Source organism: Nelumbo nucifera, chromosome 2 (assembly GCF_055504915.1).
Source record: "Nelumbo nucifera cultivar China Antique chromosome 2, China Antique-T2T, whole genome shotgun sequence".
NCBI lineage: Eukaryota > Viridiplantae > Streptophyta > Magnoliopsida > Proteales > Nelumbonaceae > Nelumbo > Nelumbo nucifera.
Genome location: NC_142650.1, coordinates 50920177 through 50940154, shown reverse-complemented (window position 1 = coordinate 50940154; position 19978 = coordinate 50920177). Strand labels below are relative to the sequence as shown.

At 35.7% G+C, this 19978-nt stretch overlaps 1 protein-coding gene across 4 annotated transcripts; it reads left to right on the top strand.

The window, feature by feature from the left end:
- The first annotated feature begins 10594 nt into the window (after positions 1-10594).
- LOC104601114 (transcription factor EMB1444-like) lies at positions 10595-19969 on the top strand. Of its 4 annotated transcripts, none has more exons than XM_010264321.3 (11): positions 10595-10944; positions 11057-11286; positions 12475-12681; positions 13428-13515; positions 13614-13655; positions 14049-14105; positions 15004-16257; positions 16399-16500; positions 17384-17521; positions 19563-19688; positions 19773-19969. In XM_010264321.3, the coding sequence occupies exons 2-11, from the start codon at positions 11264-11266 to the stop codon at positions 19860-19862; spliced, it is 2127 nt and encodes a 708-aa protein (XP_010262623.1). In that variant the 5' UTR covers positions 10595-10944; positions 11057-11263; the 3' UTR covers positions 19863-19969. The 4 variants fall into 4 exon arrangements, with proteins under 4 accessions (XP_010262623.1, XP_010262621.1, XP_088753868.1 ...); XM_010264319.2 differs by having other exon boundaries at positions 11057-11898; XM_088897742.1 differs by lacking the exon at positions 14049-14105 and having other exon boundaries at positions 11057-11898.
- Positions 19970-19978: the final 9 nt, after the last annotated feature.

The following is a 19978-nucleotide window of genomic DNA, read 5'->3' as shown; positions in this document are numbered from 1 at the left end:
AATTTTATATAACTGGGTCATTAACGGGTTGGCGGGTTAAATGGGTTAGGTTAAAACTCAACCCAAACCAAACCCAACCCAACCCGCCCAATTGCCACCACTACCCTCCCTATTCAGGAACTGTTGGACACAACTCCTGTTGTAGACCCTCCAGTGCGCACTCATACAATGATGACAAGGCCTATGACGTCTAGGTTGGCTCAGGCATTAATTGTCACTCGCCATCCTCTCCTAGTTGCTTTACTACATGATGTTCATACTCATGAGGAGGAATCCTCCTCCTACGGATAGGCTTCTGAGTCTCCTCACTAGTGGGCTGCCATGGTTGTCGAATTTCATGCCTTGCTTCATAATGGTACTTGGGAACTGGTTCCCTATGATGCTTCTATGAATGTGGTTGGCTCCAAGTGGGTTTTCAAAATCAAATGGCACCTTGACGGTTCCATTGATCGCTACAAAGCCCGTCTTATTGCACAAGGCTTCACTCAGGTTCCGGGCGTCGACTTCACTAAGACTTTCAATCCTATAGTCAAACCTGCTACTGTGCACACTGTTCTTGCTCTTGCAATTTCCCGTGGTTGGGACGTCCGGCAGTTGGATGTTCATAATGCCTTTCTTAATGGCTTCATTATCGAGACTATTTTTATGCATCAACCGAAAGGCTTTGAGGACAGCAATTATCCCCATCATTTCTGCAAACTTCATAAGCTCCTCAATGGGCTCAAACAGGCTCCTCGAGCTTGGTTTTCCCGGTTGAGTAACCATCTATATGACCTCGGTTTTCAGGGTTCCCAGTGTGACCCCTCTTTGTTCATTTACAGCTGAGAACAAATTACCATTTACATTCTTGTTTATGTTGATGATATTATTATTATTGGATCCTCCTCTGCTCATGTCTCTCAGCTTATCAGTAATTTATCTTAGACCTTTACTCTGAAAGACTTGGGGCCATTGCACTACTTCCTTGGTATTGAATCTCATCGTGGTGCAACCAGATTGTTCCTCAGCGTAAGTATATTTTGGATCTTCTGTTGAAGGCTAACCTTGTTGCGGCCAAACCTATTTCTAGTCCAATGGCCACCTCATCCCAGCTCTCTCAGTTTGTTGGTGAACCGCTATCTGATCTCACTCAGTACCGGAGCATTGTAGGTGCTCTTCAATACGTCACTCTGACAAGACCTGATGTTGCCTTCGTAGTGAACAAAGTTTATCAGTTTTTACAAGTTCCCACTGATGAACATTGGGGTGTAGTAAAGAGGATTCAAAGGTATCTCAAAGGAACCATTGACTCCGGTTTGTTTTTCTCGACACAATCGTCAGACACGTTGACAACATACTCCGATGCTGATTGGGCTGGTTGCCCCGATAATAGACATTCTACTGGCGGATATGGCATTTTTCTTGGTTCTCATTTGATTTCGTGGAGCGCTAAGAAGCAACCTACAATAGCTCGATCTAGCATGAAGGCTGAATTCCGAGCTCTAGCTTATGCCACCATCGAACTTTTGTGGTTAAATTCTCTTCTCTCCGATTTGGGGGTCAAACTTAAGTCTCCACCGGTTCTCTATTGTGATAGTATTGGGGCCAGGTATCTTGCAGCTCATCCCATTTTCTGGGCCTGTACTAAACATATTGAGGTTGATTTTCATTTCCTTCGGGATCTCATCGTTAAGAAATGTCTGATTGTGCGATTCCTTCCCACACAGGATCAACTTGCTGATATTTTCACTAAGCCACTTTTGTCTTAACGATTTGAATGGCTTCGGTCCAAGCTTCAAGTGCTCCCAGCCCACTTTCGCTTGAGGGGACGTATTGAGGTCGGCCAGCTCTAGCTCTTCTCCTCTTACCAAATAAAGCTCTAACCTTCCTGCTAAAGAGAGCTCCAGCACTCTTACCAAAGAGAGCCTCACATCTCCTACCAAAGAAGGCTCTAGTCTTCCTACCAAAGAAAGACCAGCTACTATACAGATGACTCTTACCAAAGATAAATCAATCAGAGCAAAAAAGAAATTCTCTTCTTAGCAAGTTTCCTATTGAAGACCTTTCCTCATTTCTATGTTTCTATTTTTGTAATTATTTCTAATTTATTCTTTATTATTTTTGTATAAATATTCAGCCATGTACAGTTATTCATCATAGTGAAACTCGACTCATTCTTTTAATCTTGTCTTTCAAGCTTTAACTGTCCGGGAACCTTCATTGTTTCCTAATTCAAATGTAATTATCCTCTCTTATAAACATCTATAAAATAAAAACAAGAAAGAATACATAGGGAAAACCAACTGCGAGCGTGGTGGGGGACCTCCTTGCATGCCTAGAAGCTAGAGTTCAATTCAAAATTTTTGTTTTCCTTCAGCCATACTGCATCTACCATGCATGCATAAGAACTGACTCCTAGTTTCCTTTTTAAAATATCTTTACCCAATAAAAAGAGTTTCTTTTCCAAAGTAAAGGACTTGTTTGCCTACCCAGATATAGTTTAATGCAACTCAATTTTAATTCTAATGCCTACACCTGAACTACACATATAACTCATTGATTGAATTAAATAAATCAGTTTATCAAGCTTCTTGCTTGGTGGGAAACTGGAAACTTCACTAGATTCTAGACTTTCACTTTTATCCTTGTTGAGGGTGCGTTGGATTGACCTAATTAAGGCAAGCCTTGTTTGAATGATAGAAGTGGGCTCTTGCAGAACTTAAGTAGAGATATTGCTGAATCAGTTAATAGAGGCTTGTAGGCTGTAGCAGACATAGTACACAAACAAATACACTAATTAGTGATATACTTAACATGGGATTCATTTGTCATTATAGACACTTTATTTAATCCATTTTTTCTTCACAATGTGGTCCGTAAAGAATGCAATGCAGCCTTATTGTGTAAAGAAAAGAAAAGAGAGTTGCTGCAAAAGCTGGTTGATAGAAACGATCGATATATGTAAAGAAAAAAAAAATGATCCAAGAAACTATTTTTGGGCTTATTCTACAAGTTGCATGCAGCGCATTCCTTCATGTTAGCTGACCGGTGTTGTTTGTGTGTAAACAGTACACAAATACAAAGAAAAAGAAGAAAAAGGGAAAAGAGCTGGCTTTACTTTATTTGCACTTTGATGCATGGGAGTAATGTTTTTGCCTTGAACTACACTCCTCGTCTTTCATCTTCTTGGATCGTAGTTCTGTGACTTTTGTCGTCGCTCCTCTCCTGGGGATCTTATTCTGAATGGTGGGAGTAAGACTACTGTCTACCGACTACACATTCACCACTCCCAATGACTAGCAAGTAGCAATCAGTGTTGAGTGTCGTCAACCTTGGGCGTATCGTCTAGGGTAGCATCGCGCCCATCGCCCCTGTCTGTACGTTCTGGTGCTGCAATGGAGTACGTGTACGTTGGCAAAAGCGTTCGTGTTCACGTTGGGGATGGCAATGGGGCTTTTGGGGGGAATTCTGCTCTTCGCAGTTCATACGCCCTGGGCTGGGCCTTCAGCTTCAGCTTTCTGTTCTGTCCCTATCATCACACGTGTGTACTTAATTGGGCCTCGCCTGGTGGCAGACCCGACATTCACCACCTGGTTTCTTCATTGTGTCGGAAGTGAGCCCACTAAAGTATTCAGCCTTCCTCACGTATCCCTTGTATAATAATGTCATCTATTTTGTTTTTTGGAGCCGTTTGTCACGGGTGTCCGGTGGACTTCCCGGTTTATTGATGCCGGAAGGCCAAATGGTGGACGTGTTTCAGCTTCATCTGTAATCCAAACCCATATCTCTCATCATACATGGAAGCATTTTCTCATGGTTTACCTGCAATAACTTAAATTTGATGAAAATTCATTGATTGGTTACTGTTTTTATGATGCCGGTTGATTGGTTGTAACTTGTTTTAGTTTTTAGTATCATGCAATTGAATTCATATATAATATTTAATAAAAATAAGGGATAAATATTAAGTGTTTTAAGGAGAGAATAAGAGAATTAACTGACCTAAAGACATGCAATAAAACAGGCATCAAGCGTTTTATATACCTAACAGATTTATGAGAATTCTTTTCTCTATAAGGGCAGTATTTAGGTTGAGTTCTGTTTTTTGATTTTAAGAGAGGGGGGACCAAGAATCCTGTAAAGTTTATTTTCTTGAGTATCACTTACCTAGGAAAGTGGTATTCATCTTTAAATGTAAGTAACTTTCCCACATAGAAGGAAAGTTGCCAACACTTAAATGGAACGAAAATGCCCCTTCTAATAATGGATTTCTATGGCTAAAATTGTCATTGCCTTATTTACCCGGGAAATAAAAAAGTATAGATAAATGTATTTACATAGATAAATATTTCCTAGGAAAAAATTATTCAGGAAATTTCATTCCAGGTAAATAACTTACTAAAAAATGAACAGGGCCTTAAATTTTTTTCAATACACTGTTGAAATAGAACACGGAAGCACTTTTTTCATTTTGAGGGCTTTTAGTCACCAAAAATAAATTAAGAAGGAAATGTTAAGGCAGAGATTGAATCAGCTACCAACACAGGGTTTCAACTAGAATAATGTTCCATCAACCCAGGAGATGTTTCCAATGCATAGTTGAAGTGCCATGTTGGGATAGTATTGGAAATGTTTTGTTGATAATAAATCCCCACCCATTAAGGTACGAGTACCTCCATCACCCACTGATCGTAAACCCTAGCTAGTTGGTATATTTATCATTATCGATTAGGGGTGCAAGTTGGGTTGGTCCAAATCAATACTTTACACTGTTTTAACAAAATCCCAGTCCTAACCCACAAAAGTTACACCCCTATTCTCGATGAATGATGAGAATTGAGAAGCCTAATGCGGCCATCTCTCCCTAATCTTTCAAATGGAAGATTTGTCGATGCTGCAGGTGGAATTGGCATAGAAATCAACTGATGAGAGTTGAATTTGGCTTTCAGGCTTCCCTAGTTCATTGCCGTACCCACAAATTATCTGTGATAGGTAAAGAAGAGAAAGAATTAATCCATTGTATTGATAAGGTCACAAATTAATGAAGGGCTTTCACGTACGTGACTTTTCATTATTTGATGGGGCTATGAAATATATGAACAATAAAAGCACAAGCTGAGATGGGGTGTCCAGTAGATTCTAATTCAAGATCATAGAAGTTCCTATGTAAGGGAACCTTTGTCAGGTTGCAACCAACGTACATATCCACTCAAATTAAAACTTTCATGCAAACATGTACCAAAATATTTAATTGTCACAGGATATAGGATATAAGAATAATCTTAGGGGCCGTTTTATAATTTCTGAAATCGCTGAACTGAATGACTTATTGTTTTATCTTATGACGAATAAGTTTTTAATTAAGGAGGTAAGCTCCTTAATTGGATTGACAAGTGTATTCTCTGATACTTAATTATTTAAAAATTGTATATAAAAAGAACAAAATAATAAGCCATTCAATTCAACAACTTAATTAAGCTATTATGCATCTTAATTTTCAAAGTAGATAATCCTCTGAATTTACTTTAGAAGTGATAAGTTTTGTCTTTTTGAATTTTTTTTAAAGGAGTTTTATTAATGAAATCTGGGAGGGAGATATGACCTGACCCCTCAAAAAATACACCATAGAAAACAAGCTTAATTAAAAAATAACAAAAAATAATAATTATACTGAGTGTAGAAACCTACTTTGGCTGGTCTCAAAGATCTATAAATTGAGTTCAGATCAGCTACCAACAACGTCCTAACCATCCATTGCCAACAACCTTGCAAGAGGAAATGTTACTTGTTTTACATTAGATTTTTATATCTGTTTCTTGTTTTCCATTGTAATTCAACCTTGGTTCTGCGTTTCCTTTTCAATGTTTACTATCTAAAAATTTAAGCTATTGGATTATAGGTCATTCTTGTATATAAATCCCTTGCATTTCTCATTCATTTTGAATATGAAACTTTTACTGTACATCATTCACATAAATCCTAACAGAGATCTCTTTTATATATAATCCTTTGTCTCAGCACTAACCAATTGAATGAAGTTCACTCGGTTATGATGATAAATGAACTCCTAAGCCCAAATGAAAAATTTTCATAAGCATTAGGGAAATTCTTTAAATTAAGACAGTGCAAACACGTACTAATCATGTGAGCCTTACATCATAATTTATCTTGATAAATTGACGTTCATATCAGACATATATAACTTATCAGAACAAACAAAGTCATGATCTTACATAGTTAGGTGGAATTTGTTTTTGTTTGTTTGACGGCAGCGCTTGGGGCATTGAAGTGACCCCTTACCAAGTCTGATGCAACTGCAAACGTTTCCTCAGGAAATAAAATGCAAAAGATTATCACAAGAAGCAATAACAAATATAGCCTTATTATATTACCTTTGCCTTAAATATTTTAAGTTATTAAACTCTTCTTTATTTGCTTTGGTCGGTGTTTTAAGTTTATTTTAGTAAAAGTCAATTTAATTTGGGAAAAAACAAAACAAAACAAATAAACACAAGTGGTTCCAAATAGATTTTTTATGCAGCCTTTCTTATCTTGTTCAAGTAAAATTACAAAATATTATTCAGGGCCCGTTTGATTCATAATTGGAATTGAAGTTCATCTGAATCAGAATTAGAATGGTCTATTTCCATAGTCTATTTGGTTCAGACAGGAATCGGAATGGGAATTGAAATCAGCTGGAATGGAATTTTTCATTCTCAAAGGAGAGGGTGGGAATGGCCATTTCCTCAAATGCGAAATGGCCATTTTCTGAAATAGAAAAATAACATTCTACCAGAAATGAAAATGGGATTCTAATTACGTTCAACCAAATAGTTGAAATTAAAATGGTCAATTCCAAACCCTTATTCCCGTGAATCAAACAATCACTCATTTTATTTATATTAGTTCAATTAGATTCATCCACAAATATTGACTGCATGTTAAATTCAATTCTCAACTAATCATGTTAAAATTTATTTACTTATATTATTAATTCACGTTTCATAATATATGGTTTCAAATTAATAAGATCTAATTATCATTACATTCAACCAATGATGTCTTTTATGACACAACGTGGTGAATGCATCATAGATTTTGCCTTATATTTGAAGGTGTTTTAATTCTAATTTTATTATTATTATTATTATTATTTGGGAGGGAGACAGGATGTTGCTTTTCTGATTAATTAATGAGTGATGAACCCAGGCACGAAGCTGCTTATCAAGTTTACAAACAAAAAATGTCGCTTTCTGTAGTCAGCTTTCTAGTTTCTAAGCGTATCTTTCAAGCTTCTTTGTGGGTGGAAGTGTTTAAACTTTAAAATTCTTGATTGGTGAAGTTTGTCGGGAAAAAAAAAATCAACATTAATTGCTTTTTGCCTCTCTATCTTGTATGCATGTAATTTCAACTTCCAGTGGTGAGTGGTGACATGTGCATCTGTGATGCGTGGACGACTAAATTTGGTTAGGAGAAGAATTATGATTTCATCAATTTGATGGTTATTTAATCATCCACAGAAAAGCTTAATCCAATCACCAGGTCTATTCCGCGGTTAATAAAAATGTAGATTGGTCTGCGATGGATCAGGTCTGCTCGATAGAATCGAATCGGCCATATTGATTATCTTTGTGGTTTAATTTGTATTTTATTAAAACATTCCACAGTTTGCAATTAATTTATTTAGTATGAAAATAAAAAATAATAGTTTTAATCAAGGTTATAAATATCGATATGCCTGATATGTATATCAGGCAGTACCGGATTTTTTTTTTTTTACTTTTTTTTTAAACAGGCTTCTCCACCCCCTGAATTGGTCAGAACCCCGAATCCAGATACACCCTCTGTAAGGGTACATCGGGATGCTCCCAATACGATATGTATCAGCCAATACATGTTGATACTTTGAACCTTGGTTTTAATCATAATATCCATTCAAATAAATTTAATCAAAATAAACTAAAAATAAAAATATTTTCTTGCCCCTAATAAAACACGGGCAACCATGGGTCCATGCCCTTGAACATTTTTCACTCAGTTTAGGGGTGTTTTTGAAATAAACAATCATGAGTCTATGTCCTTGAACATCCAATTACTTTAGGTGATGGTGATACTATTTTCAGATGATAAAACAAATAGTTCTTAATGAAAGGTCAATTAAATAAACAGCTTACAAATTATAAGGGATGTTATAGTAAAATGCAAACTATAAGATAAATTTACATAAATCTATAAAACTATAGGGAATGTTCTAATAAATGACCCTAATTAATTCGATTTAGGACTATTTTATAGAACTGATTTAAAATCGGTTTGGAATTGGTCCACTCGTTCCCTAACCAGACCCGGTCCATTAACAGCTTTAAAGCAGATGGAATATCGTCACAAGGCTTAATCCAATCACCTCACTTTACCCGAGAGCAGGTTAATTAACGTGAACCTAAGTCACACATCTGAATGAATCCACGGTGATCTGACTTGCTACTTACATTCAAATGTGCCACTTAGTCCACAGTGCACCTGCCACCCTAGATTACATATTTTTATTTCTTCATGATGTTATATTACATTATTCTAATTTTTATTTGATCGCAATTTGAGCAATCATTTGAAACCAAGTCAACTTTGAATTTTCTGCAGTTGATTTGATCTATATAAACTGCTTGAAAATGTTAAGAAAAGAAGCCTGCATATTCTTCACAAATCGTGATCAGTGATCACATGAGAATACTCTCACCACGGAATCATTTTCATCCTACATCAATAACTGTTGACATTTTCAATTTTCTGGTGAGAGAATTCTCATCTCATAGCCAATCTATTTTTTTTAGGTTTATGAACAATTTTTGGCTCAGAACAAGGAAAAGAAAGTAGATATAGTTACTACCATCGAATCTCGTCTTCACCCTCTCCACTCTTTTTTTTTTCCAAGTTTTCATGGTCTAAAAATAAAACAATGGATAAGCGTTTTATCTACTCATTATATGTTGAATTGAAATTTTCTATTTAAAATGTTTTCCATCTTTTTACTTAGCCCTTTATTCTATTTTTTAATAAAATAGAAGGAGAAGAAAAGAAGAAGAATATATACTTGATAGCAAGGCCTTGTTTGTTTGATAGTATTTAACAGATAAGTTGGTCAATTGGTAAATTGACCATAATACCTACGTTCATTTGCCACTATATTGGGTCCTAAGAGTATGTACCTGCCTAATCAATACCTTCTTCCCAGGTGGTTGAACAATTTACCCACTCGCTTGTTGAAGCTGATAAACACTCTCCCTCTCATCTCTCTTTACCTGAGTAATTGATAGTGTACAAAAACACTTGAAACTTGTTTATCCAGATAAGTTTTTACTTGAGAAACATTTACCTAAATAAATAAATTATATAACATTTGAACATAATTGGTTTTTTTCTTTGGCTGCGTTTGGAAACGATACAAATAAGTGTTAATGTAAATACGTAGAGTGTAAAAAGGTCCATATAAATTATAAAATTGGGTTAATTTTGCACTGATAAATTTATTTTCTTATTAGACGGACTTTTAGTTGTAATGGATGTAAATACGAATTCTAATAAAGCATATGCCTTTTTTTATCAAAAGCCCACTTCAATACAAATTTACTTTTTTTTTATTGATATATTTTTACATCTTTTTATCAATGTAAATATGCATTGAAAAATATATATTTTATCATTTATCAAATATAATGTCGCCAAATACAGACAAAAATAAACTAGAATACAAATTCACCCTGAATCAAGATTTATACTCCATTTGCATAGTTTTCAAACACAGCTTTATTATCATACAGCTTTTACCCGTTCAGTTTTACTAAAACATGGTTTTAATGAAGAGTTAGTATCAAGAATAATCAGGGCATTTGATTTATAGGTGTGTCCCACCATAACATCACTTCATCTAGTTCATGGTGGCGCCACAACAATACATGGAAGGAAAACCTTGATCTCGTTTGTTAGCGAGCTAAAACTATGATATTATTTATAATTTGGTTAGTGTAGAAAAAGAAAATAATATTTATACAAGGCCAAGAATACTAACAAAATTATAATTTGGTTAATTTCGGTTTAACCATTAAAAATCATGTCGGTAATGATATAAATTTGGAAAAGCAATCACCAATTACGAAAGGCATTACGACATGGATTACAGAAGAAACTTGTTTGGTGCTTTTTTGTGTTTGTCTTTGGGTGATGAAAGCAAGGCAAACGCAACGCAAAGCTAATTCTATTTAAAAAAAAAAAAAAAAAAGTCAATAGCAGGTGGGTCATCCACCCGGTTGGTTATTTACGTTTGTCGAAGCGCTTACGCCTTACTATTTCATAATGTGGGAGGTTCTTTTGTAATTAAATATTTTCTATTCCGTTTAAAGTACAAAATTACCCTTTTACTACCTACGCGTGTTTATCCCTTAAGCCGACCGCAAAAGCGACTATCCATACGCAAACTCCAAAGTCCACAGGCCCACATCAATATTTGTCGATGTGGGCCCGGAACCCCACTTGGGGTTCTTTAATTCAGTTCTTGACAAATTTCAAATCCGGAAAGAGAACGAGTGTGTGGCGGGGGCGGCTATTTAGTATTTAAATAGACGCTCGATGGTCTGGTCTCTGCAGAAACACTTGTAGCAGTGGGGATTGAAAGAGACATGTTTTGCATCTCCTGATCTCCTCCTAGTCCTAGTCGCCACAGAAAGAGCGGCTTGATCCCTTCTTCTTCTTTTTCTTCGAATATCTTCAGATTTCTAGGGCAAATCTTTGATAGCTTTAATTTGCATAGATTTACGAATCCATAATGCTTGGGTTTTTGTTTTGACTTCTGTCTGTGATAATTTGGTGGAAGAACTCTTGAGATCGACGAGATTTTGGTTTCTCCGAAGATGAAGTCGAACGAGAAGCATAGCTCGTGAATACTTTTCCATTCGTGACAGCCGAAAAAAGGTACTAGCGATAATCACGGTGGTTTTGGTTGGTCGGTGTTTAGTTTTTGTCTCAGATTTTAATTTGGTATTGGTAGCTAATTCCAGGAGGTTTTGGTGATTTCTTTGAGCAGAACATTTGCACACAGACTGAAGTCGGTGAAGTTATCTCGTCGAGCTAGCCAGCTGGGTTCAGTAGAATCTGACCTTCTCTCAATATCAGATAAGAGGAAGAGAAGATTACTCCGTGCGGTCTTAGTGGAGCTTTAAGCAATTCGACTTTTGTTTCGATTCAGAAGAATTACGAAAACAGAAAGAATTTTGCCTCTTAAAACGATCTGATGGAATTACTCAAGTTTCTATTGTGAGTAGTGATGTCTAGTCGCTGAAGAAAATTGAAGTTTACGTAAATTCTGTTTGATTAGAAGAAATATAGCATTGGAATCACGGAACTTGATACCTTCTCCTTTGCCTTCTTCCTTCAAAAACTTGTGTTTCTCTGACTGTGTACTGTGTCTTAGAGAACTTTGAAGATATCGAAATATTCCATTCTAAGCTTTGATTTAATGGCAAAGCTTCTCCTTCAAGAGATTTTGCAAGCCATGGAGCTGAATATTGCTTACAATGTTGATTAAATTGTATATAACCTTCGAACAAATTAGTAGCTTTTCTTGAGAGTTGTCTGTAATGGACTTTTTGCTGCTTGGTTCGAAAGTGCCACCGATAAAACGACGAGCTGGTTTACGCAGAAAACAGGCTGGACGAGGCTCGTATAGAGGTAGTTAGGGAAGGGTAAGGTGTTAATTAATTTAGCTAGTTTGTGTTCGTAAACCTATTCTCCCCCCCCCCCCCCCCCCCCCCCGCCCGATAGTCAACAGATGGGGACTAATGTACTGAGGCAGTTGCTGAGGAGTCTGTGCGCTAATTCACAGTGGAAATATGCAGTTTTTTGGAAGCTTAAGCACCAGAGTCGAATGTAAGTTGTTTCCGGGACATTGTTCAGTTAGGGAAAGAGCTGTTAGCTATATTATTGTTTGTTTCGTTCTTTTTGCTGTCTTTTTTTATTCCTTAAAAATCTAAATCAACTGCTTATAAGCTATTTAACCGATAAGTGGTGCCCTAATTAGTGGACCAGGTTCTATTAATTTGAACTAAGCAAATAGCAAGTTCCTAACAACAGAGTCAATCAAGCCCTTGAATCACAAGAGAACAAACTACCCCACTATTCTTCATCATTTGCATTACAATGGCATTCCTCTTACATGGATTATATTTCTGAGACTGTTGGCGGCATTAGAACATGCAAAGTGATTATTTTACCATAACACAACTTGTATCTCTAAGAGGATAATTTGAATTGAATGATAAACGCCATTATCTTCCTAGTTGACAAAATTTTTAGATGCTTAGACTGTTGAATATTGGTTGTTAAAGGTGTAGAGAGTAGAAAAATCAATTGTCAGGACGAGGGGCAATTACAAAAGATTAAACAACTCTAATAACTCTACTTCCTTATTGTCAATTTTCTAATCAGTTTTCTTCTTTTTTTCAGGCTTTTGACCCTGGAAGATGGATATTGTGATTATCCAAAGTCAGTAGAGCCAATTGAAAGTATATCAGACGATGTCTGCTTAAAGGAGATAAATGGGTTTAAATCTTTCCAATGTGAAACAAGCACATCAGATGGAACTTCTGTGGAATGTCCAATTGGTTTAGCAGTAGCAAATATGTCATGCCAAGTTTACTCACTTGGAGAAGGGTATGTTTATTTTCTTAGCTACTAAAATTGCAAATTTTTTGTCCCTCTGTACTGCTTATAAAATGAATTTCATGCAATCAAATGATTAAGGCTATTATATATCCATCAAATTACAAATTATATGGGTGTTTGTTCTGTATTCTTCATCATCATTATATTACTGAGTCTTTCTAATGCTTCAGCTTTGATTTTCCATGAAAAAAAGGTGCACGACCAACTCAGAAATGAAAGTGTTTGCTTTTAACTATTGCTAACATGTTCGTCACAGGATAACATATGTACATTTTTTAAGCTTCTATGGTTATCTTGCAATATTGATTTGAGAGGCAACAGTTAATAAATCATAAATTAGAATTATTCAGAGCCTGATGCTAATTAATGTAGTTATATCATCATTCAAGGTCAAATGATTTAAAGATATATTGAATAAACAACAAATGGGTAGTAAAATAACTGTCTTTCCAATCCCTCAGCTTTCCTGTTGTTGACCACATGACCCTGGTTCTCAGCCTTGAACTGGGTGCCTAGGTATTTACATAGTTGATCAGCAATGGACCTTGGCAACAGCGTATCCAATGTTATATAATTACAAGCTGATATTTATTTCCATGGAAGCTTTATAAACTCAAGCTATGAAATATAATTTCGACATCTCTCAAAGATTTTGCAACAGTACCACTCCAATTTCAGTTGTTCCCAGGGTGATTATTATAATTGCATAATTAATTAATATGTTACTCAATCAGGACTGTTGGTAAAGTTGCATCTTCAGCAAAGCATTGTTGGATTTTTTCTGACAAGGTCTACAGTGGTATCAACTCTAAGTTGGTTGAGGTGAGTCTTCAAGCAAAGTTCCTTCTGTCAAGATAATTGATACTTATATTGCAAGTGCTAGTCAGAGACCAAACTGATTCAGTTCATTCCATATATAGTATCCAGATGAATGGGCACTTCAGTTTGCAGCTGGTATCAAGGTAATTTCTTCCCAGAAAAAGGGAGTTGTATCTGTTTCTGTTATTTGGCACCATAACATAGATATGTCTCAAAGAACCATCCAACCTAAAAGCTTAAGCTGTTAGGTGAGATCCTTGAATAGGTTGATATTCTCTAACATGCCCCCTCACACGAAAGCCCATTGGGCTTGAAGTGTGTGTACAAGCACAGGCTCACCCATACCTTGTGCTGAAACTTAATTAATTATATAATGGGGGTAATGAGGATCGAACACTAGACCACTTGGTCAAAGTGACTCTAGTACCATCTCAAAGAACCATCCAATCTAAAAGCTTAAGCTGTTAGGTGAGATCCTTGAATAGGTTGATATTCTCTAACAATATGATTATCATAGGTGAAGTATGATTTTGCAGACGATTTTACTTGTACCTGTTACACATGGCGTTGTGCAACTTGGCTCTCTGGAAATGGTACGTGAATGTTGTCAGCTTAACACATTGACTATAAAACATGTCTTAGATCATATACACATAGTCTGAGAACTCTCTGGTTGAGTTATTAAGTTCCAATGCTATGACTTTGTAAGGGTCTTACAAGTCATGTAGTATTATCTAGTTGAGAAAATGGACTCTGATTTTTGGTCTTTAGACAGTTCCAGTGACATCAAGTTTGGTCTGCATGGTGTTGGACCCAGAAGACCCCTTGGTTAAGTGGCTCAAAGATCACTTGATCTTTTTCCCTTTATGCAAACATAACATGGGCATCTCAATCCCCATATTCCTGCACCCTCCATGCATAGCAGAATTGGTTTTGCCTTGCTCCAAATTGTTCAGAGTGTTTTAGTGTGTGTTACAATTCTTTCATCGGTTGCTCATCTGCTGAAACTGGGATCACCATCCTTAGATATAACATTTATTAAGTATGACATTCGGTTTTTCTTTCCATGAAGGTTCTTTTTTTTTCCATGACATTATGCTCAAAGATTCTGTTTTCCTTGATTGTTTTACAAGTCTTAATCTTATAAAAAAGGTACTTAGTATACCAAGATCTAATGATCTATCATTCCAGGAGGCATGGTATCTAAATCACAAATTTTATTTATTTATTTATTTATTTATTTTTGGCATTTTGTTATAGCTTGATACGGCTTCAAGGCAGTTTTACATATGATAGAAGTATTTCCTATGTTCAACAAGACCTGTACTTAAGTTTGTATTGGTCACTATGCTATAACAGTATAACCAACTGATATTAGAATAGTACAAGGTTGATGATGGCCTATTTGATTTTTTTTACAGTAGTATGTGTTTATTTGTGATCTTTGATCGTAAGTGCCTTGTCTCATAGTCTTTCCACTTGTCATGCCAGGTTGATGAAGATCTTATGCTGGTTGCTCGTATCAAGGATATGTTCAACACCCTTCAGTATATTGGAGGAACTCCCCTGCCTTTAACTTTAAGAAAGGACCTCCTAGCTCTTCAACCATCCTCACTGGCATCTCTCTTCTTGGAGAACTTAGCTGATCCATTTGCTATTCCCAGTAACATGCTAAATCCAATCCAAACAGAAGCATTAATGAAGAATCCATTTTTTTGGGATGATTCTCAGACAACAGAAATCAAACTGTCAAATATAAGTCACCAGTTTATGCCACTATCATTTGTTCAAGACAGCTTTCAGGTCCTCAGAAGCACAAAGGATGCTGAGTTTGATGTTCTGTCAATGGACTCTTCTGAAGAAGCATCAGTGATTCAAAATCAGTTTTTGAATGCTAACCATTCGGAGATAATGGAAGGAAACATGCTTAGTTTTCCTTCTCTTGAGGAAGGTTTGCAGGCCTCTTATCAATGTGATGGTCCTAACATAGGAGACACAAATTTGAACATGGATTTTTATCCGGTTGGAGATATGATGGATCAACCATTCAGATATGAGACTATTGATGAGATGGATCAGATTGACATCAGTGGCTTTTCAAATTTTTCCATAGAATCTGAGCTATACAAAGCACTTGGCCCAGATTTTCAGAGAGGAACCAATGAATTCCTATTTGACTCAACTATTCCATGCCAGGATATATGTGGGAGATCAAATCCAACCTGGCATAGAGATCTCACCGGGAGAATTGAGCAAGCAGATGTGGAATCTAATTCATGTTTTAAGAAAGGAAGTGATGCTGAACATCTCTTGGGTGCCATGGTTGCCAACTTATATGGTTCTTCAGATGATACTGCATCTTACAGATCTAACAATGTCTCACTAACTACTTCCTCAGGGCAGCTAGGTGCTTCTTACCAAACACAGTGTCCATCTGAAGGTAGGCTGTTGGTAGGAGATGATTCTGTTCCATGGTACAAATTGAGGTCTTCATTTGTGTCAGGAGGAAAACAGGTTACTAGTACCACTCAACCTGGGGCATCTTCATTGACAAGCATGATGAGCAAAGTGATTGACAAAGAACAAAGAAAAAAGGAGTTTGGATCTAAGAGGGGCTCAAAGTCGTCTCATGTTAATCAAAGAAAGTCCAAATCCATTGATATTCAGAGGCCAAGGCCTAGGGACAGACAGATGATTCAAGATCGCGTTAAGGAATTACGAGAACTTGTCCCAAATGGTGCAAAGGTGGTGATTTTGTACCATCTCTTTCCCCTGGTTTTCTTTTTATTTTTTGGTGGGAAAAATATCCACTTATTTTTACTTGTTGCAGTTTTAATACTCTGGGTTAGCTTCTCATTTTTCCTTTTTTATGTTCTGTAACAACAGTTTAGCATTGATGCGCTATTAGACCAAACTATTAAGCACATGCTGTTCTTAAGAAGTGTTGCAAATCAAGCCAAGAAATTGGGGCAGTGCATGCGTCCAAAGGTATCAGATCTTTCATATGCTTCTTTTATTTGGTTTGCACTTCCAACCATTGGATTTTATAGAATGCAATCTTAACAAACTCAAATTATCTTTCTCCAATTGAAACTGTTGATCAGGTAAAGGATTCTCTTTGAGATGCTTATTTTGTAAACGGACTTGAAGCATATTTCAAGATGTAAATCTCACACTCCACATGAAACACTATATTTTAAAAAAAAAATTAATTAGATTCATATCTTTGGAACCACTGATCTAGTTTATCATGTAGTTTGTATTGGTTATCATATTCCAGCAGTAGCAGCCATATCTTAACAGGGAAACACTGTACATGTATTTATTTTTTGATCAGTCACTGTATCTGTATTTATGTTCATAGTTAAAGACCAATAGACCATGCTTTCTCTTGACCGGATCTGTAGATCACCATGAACTTTTACTCTTATACATAGATCTTGGAGATGACAAAATCACCTATATGATGGTTTTGTTCATAGCAATTGTTACATGCACAAAACATATAATTCTTACCCCATAAAATTAAAATGAATAAGAGTGGGCATCTTAAAATCATGGAACATCTGCTTGTAAAACCTAAAAATCATTGCTGTTGGGTGTTGCAGAGGTTAGGGTTGAACCCATGCAAGCAAGGTCGTTTTAAGTTTTACTTTTCTTTTTTTCTTTTTTTTTTTTTTAGTTTTGCTTTTGAAAATCAATTAAGGGGGTTCTCAACAATGTGTATGATATTTTTACATACCGGAAAACACCCCCTAAGAGTACGACTAACTGTTACTGATTCTGATTAACCAAAATTAACCACCACCATTATTTAGAGGTTCCTAGCACTATAGCATAATTGTATAACTTTTTCTTTTTTCCTTTTCAGAACATTGGTTGTAAGAACTGGAAATCTGGAAGCCAGAGTCACCAGAATGGCACCAGGCCCTTTCAAATGGGAACTCAACTAGGAGCGTGCCCTATAGTGGTGGAAGATCTGGACTACCCAGGACACATGCTCATTGAGGTATTTTCTAATAATTTCAGTTTCAACCTACCAGAGTCTATTTTTCATAAGAACGTAATGCTTCAACTTTAATAGTATTGTAATCATAATGATGCAAACTAAACTGGCGAACCCATTTCCAGAACTGTTTGGTGTTGGATTCTAGCATCAACATCTTGATTTGGACTAGAATTGATGATCACCTTATGATGCAAAATAAAAAAAATCCTAATTTGGCCAAGCCAAAACGTCTATACCTGGGTGTTTGTACTTATTACTGTTTTCTCATATGACCCACAAACCGGTTTTGATTCTTATGGTTATAAATAGCAACCTGTCCTTGAACTAAGATTTTTCATATAGATTTACTAAAAGAGGCATAAGCTACTTACAAGTATGAATTTTGTTTAACATTTTTAATATATTTTATTTTTATTATTATTGTTTTTTTCTTGTATTAGAGGTTAAACGGTCAATAGTATCTGACCTAGCATAACCATAGACACAACACCCAACTCAGGTGGCGTTTGATAAATCTGAAATCTGAAATCTGGAAAGTTAAAAAGATATTAAGTGTCTGAAATCTGAAAAGGAATAATGTTTTTCTACTTTGTAGAGGCTCTGAATATATAAGGCTGTTTGTGTTGGACCGAACCTTCGTCATCTGAAATTCCTTGATTTTACTATTTTAGCCTTAAAACAAACTATTTGATAATTTTGAGTTCAATTTGCACTATTTCATAAAAAATAAATTATTAAATTCAAAAGTAATATTAAAAATATGAATAATATATAAAAATAAAAAATAATTTATTAAAATAATAATAAAATTGAAAAATATGTATAAACTTATAAATTAAAAATAAATAATTAAAAGTTAAAATAATAATGAAAATATTAATAAAGTCCATGAAGCAATGAGAAAATATTTAATAATTAGCAAATTAATATCTTAAAACTATTAAAATATTTAATAATTAATAAAATTTAAAATAATTAATAATTAATACAAATAAAATTTAAAAAAAATTAATAAAATAAGAATAGAATTGGAAAATATGTATAAATTTATAAATCAAAAATAAATTATTAAGAATTAAAATAATAATAAAGTCTAGGAAAACAATTAAAAAAATATTTAATAATTAGCAAATTAATATCTTAAAAACTATTAAAATATTTAATAATTAATTTTACCACTTGCAACAATATTCTATTTTACATTAGTTGTAGAGAAAGTGAATGGAACGGAGATGACAATGATTGGGAGTGGAGAAGAGATGGAGAGAGAGTGTCGTAACCAGTCTGTGGTGCCTTCGCCATCAGGGAGAAACCCTGCCAGTAGTTTTCTTGGTTTCGAACCTAGATAGAACTACAGAAGAATGAGTTGATGAATCCTAGTCCCCAAACAACAAAATCTTATACCCAATCCCAACTCCAAAGCTTTATGGTGGTTGATCTCAAAGAGAGGGAGAGAGAGGGGGGGATGGGATTTGAGAGATTTTCAGTCCAGTGAGATCTCCATCGTAGGGTTTCTTCGAGTTCTCCATCGCAGTCTCCCTTCCCATTCGATGGCAACAAATCGAATAGGCTTTGATCAAGTTTAAATGAGAGTATAATGTCATTATTAAAAATATCAAGGAAATTTTAGACTTTCGGCCAGGTCGAAGTGCATCTGACGGCATTCAATGCCTGGCCTGGGTCTCAAGGTTTAAGATCTAAAAATGCATTTTAGGTCTTTTTTCTATATTCAACCCAAACATAGGTGGCGTTTGAAAAGCAACATTTTCAGAGTTAAGAGGTCTGGAAAATGTTATCAAACGCCACCTCAAGTGATTATCACACACTGAATCTTTGATAAATACCACCCCAAGTGATTATCTTTTTGGAATTTGCTGCAATCCAGACTTGGTCGCCCCAAGTCAATGGATGGAGAATATCCGACACGGCATCTAATAAGCGGATTGGATTCCTATGGTTCGTTTGATAGGGCAAACCAATCCAGAGGATAGTTATTGCTTTTAATATTATATAACTATGGTTTTTTTCTCATTCGTTGTAGATGTTATGTGACGAACATGGACTATTCCTCGAAATTGCTCAAGTTATCCGACACCTAGAGCTGACCATCATAAAAGGCGTGATGGAGAGCCGGTCGAACAAAATCTGGGCCCATTTTATTGTCGAGGTAATTAGCTATAGACGTGGTTAGATACTAAAGATATGTTTTACTTTGCATAGAAATTACACTAATCAATTTGTACTAATGCAGGCTTCGAGTGGTTTTCAAAGAACGGATGTATTCTGGCCCTTGATGCAGTTATTACAGCGGAGCGGCAATCCCATCGCAAGCAAGTTTTGATGCTTTTTCGCTCTTAATGATATGGAAACTCTCCAAGATTGTATCGGACTAAAGATATACATAATGATTATTTATGTTGCACAACACGAGCGATTATTTTCTTGCAAGCGACAGAG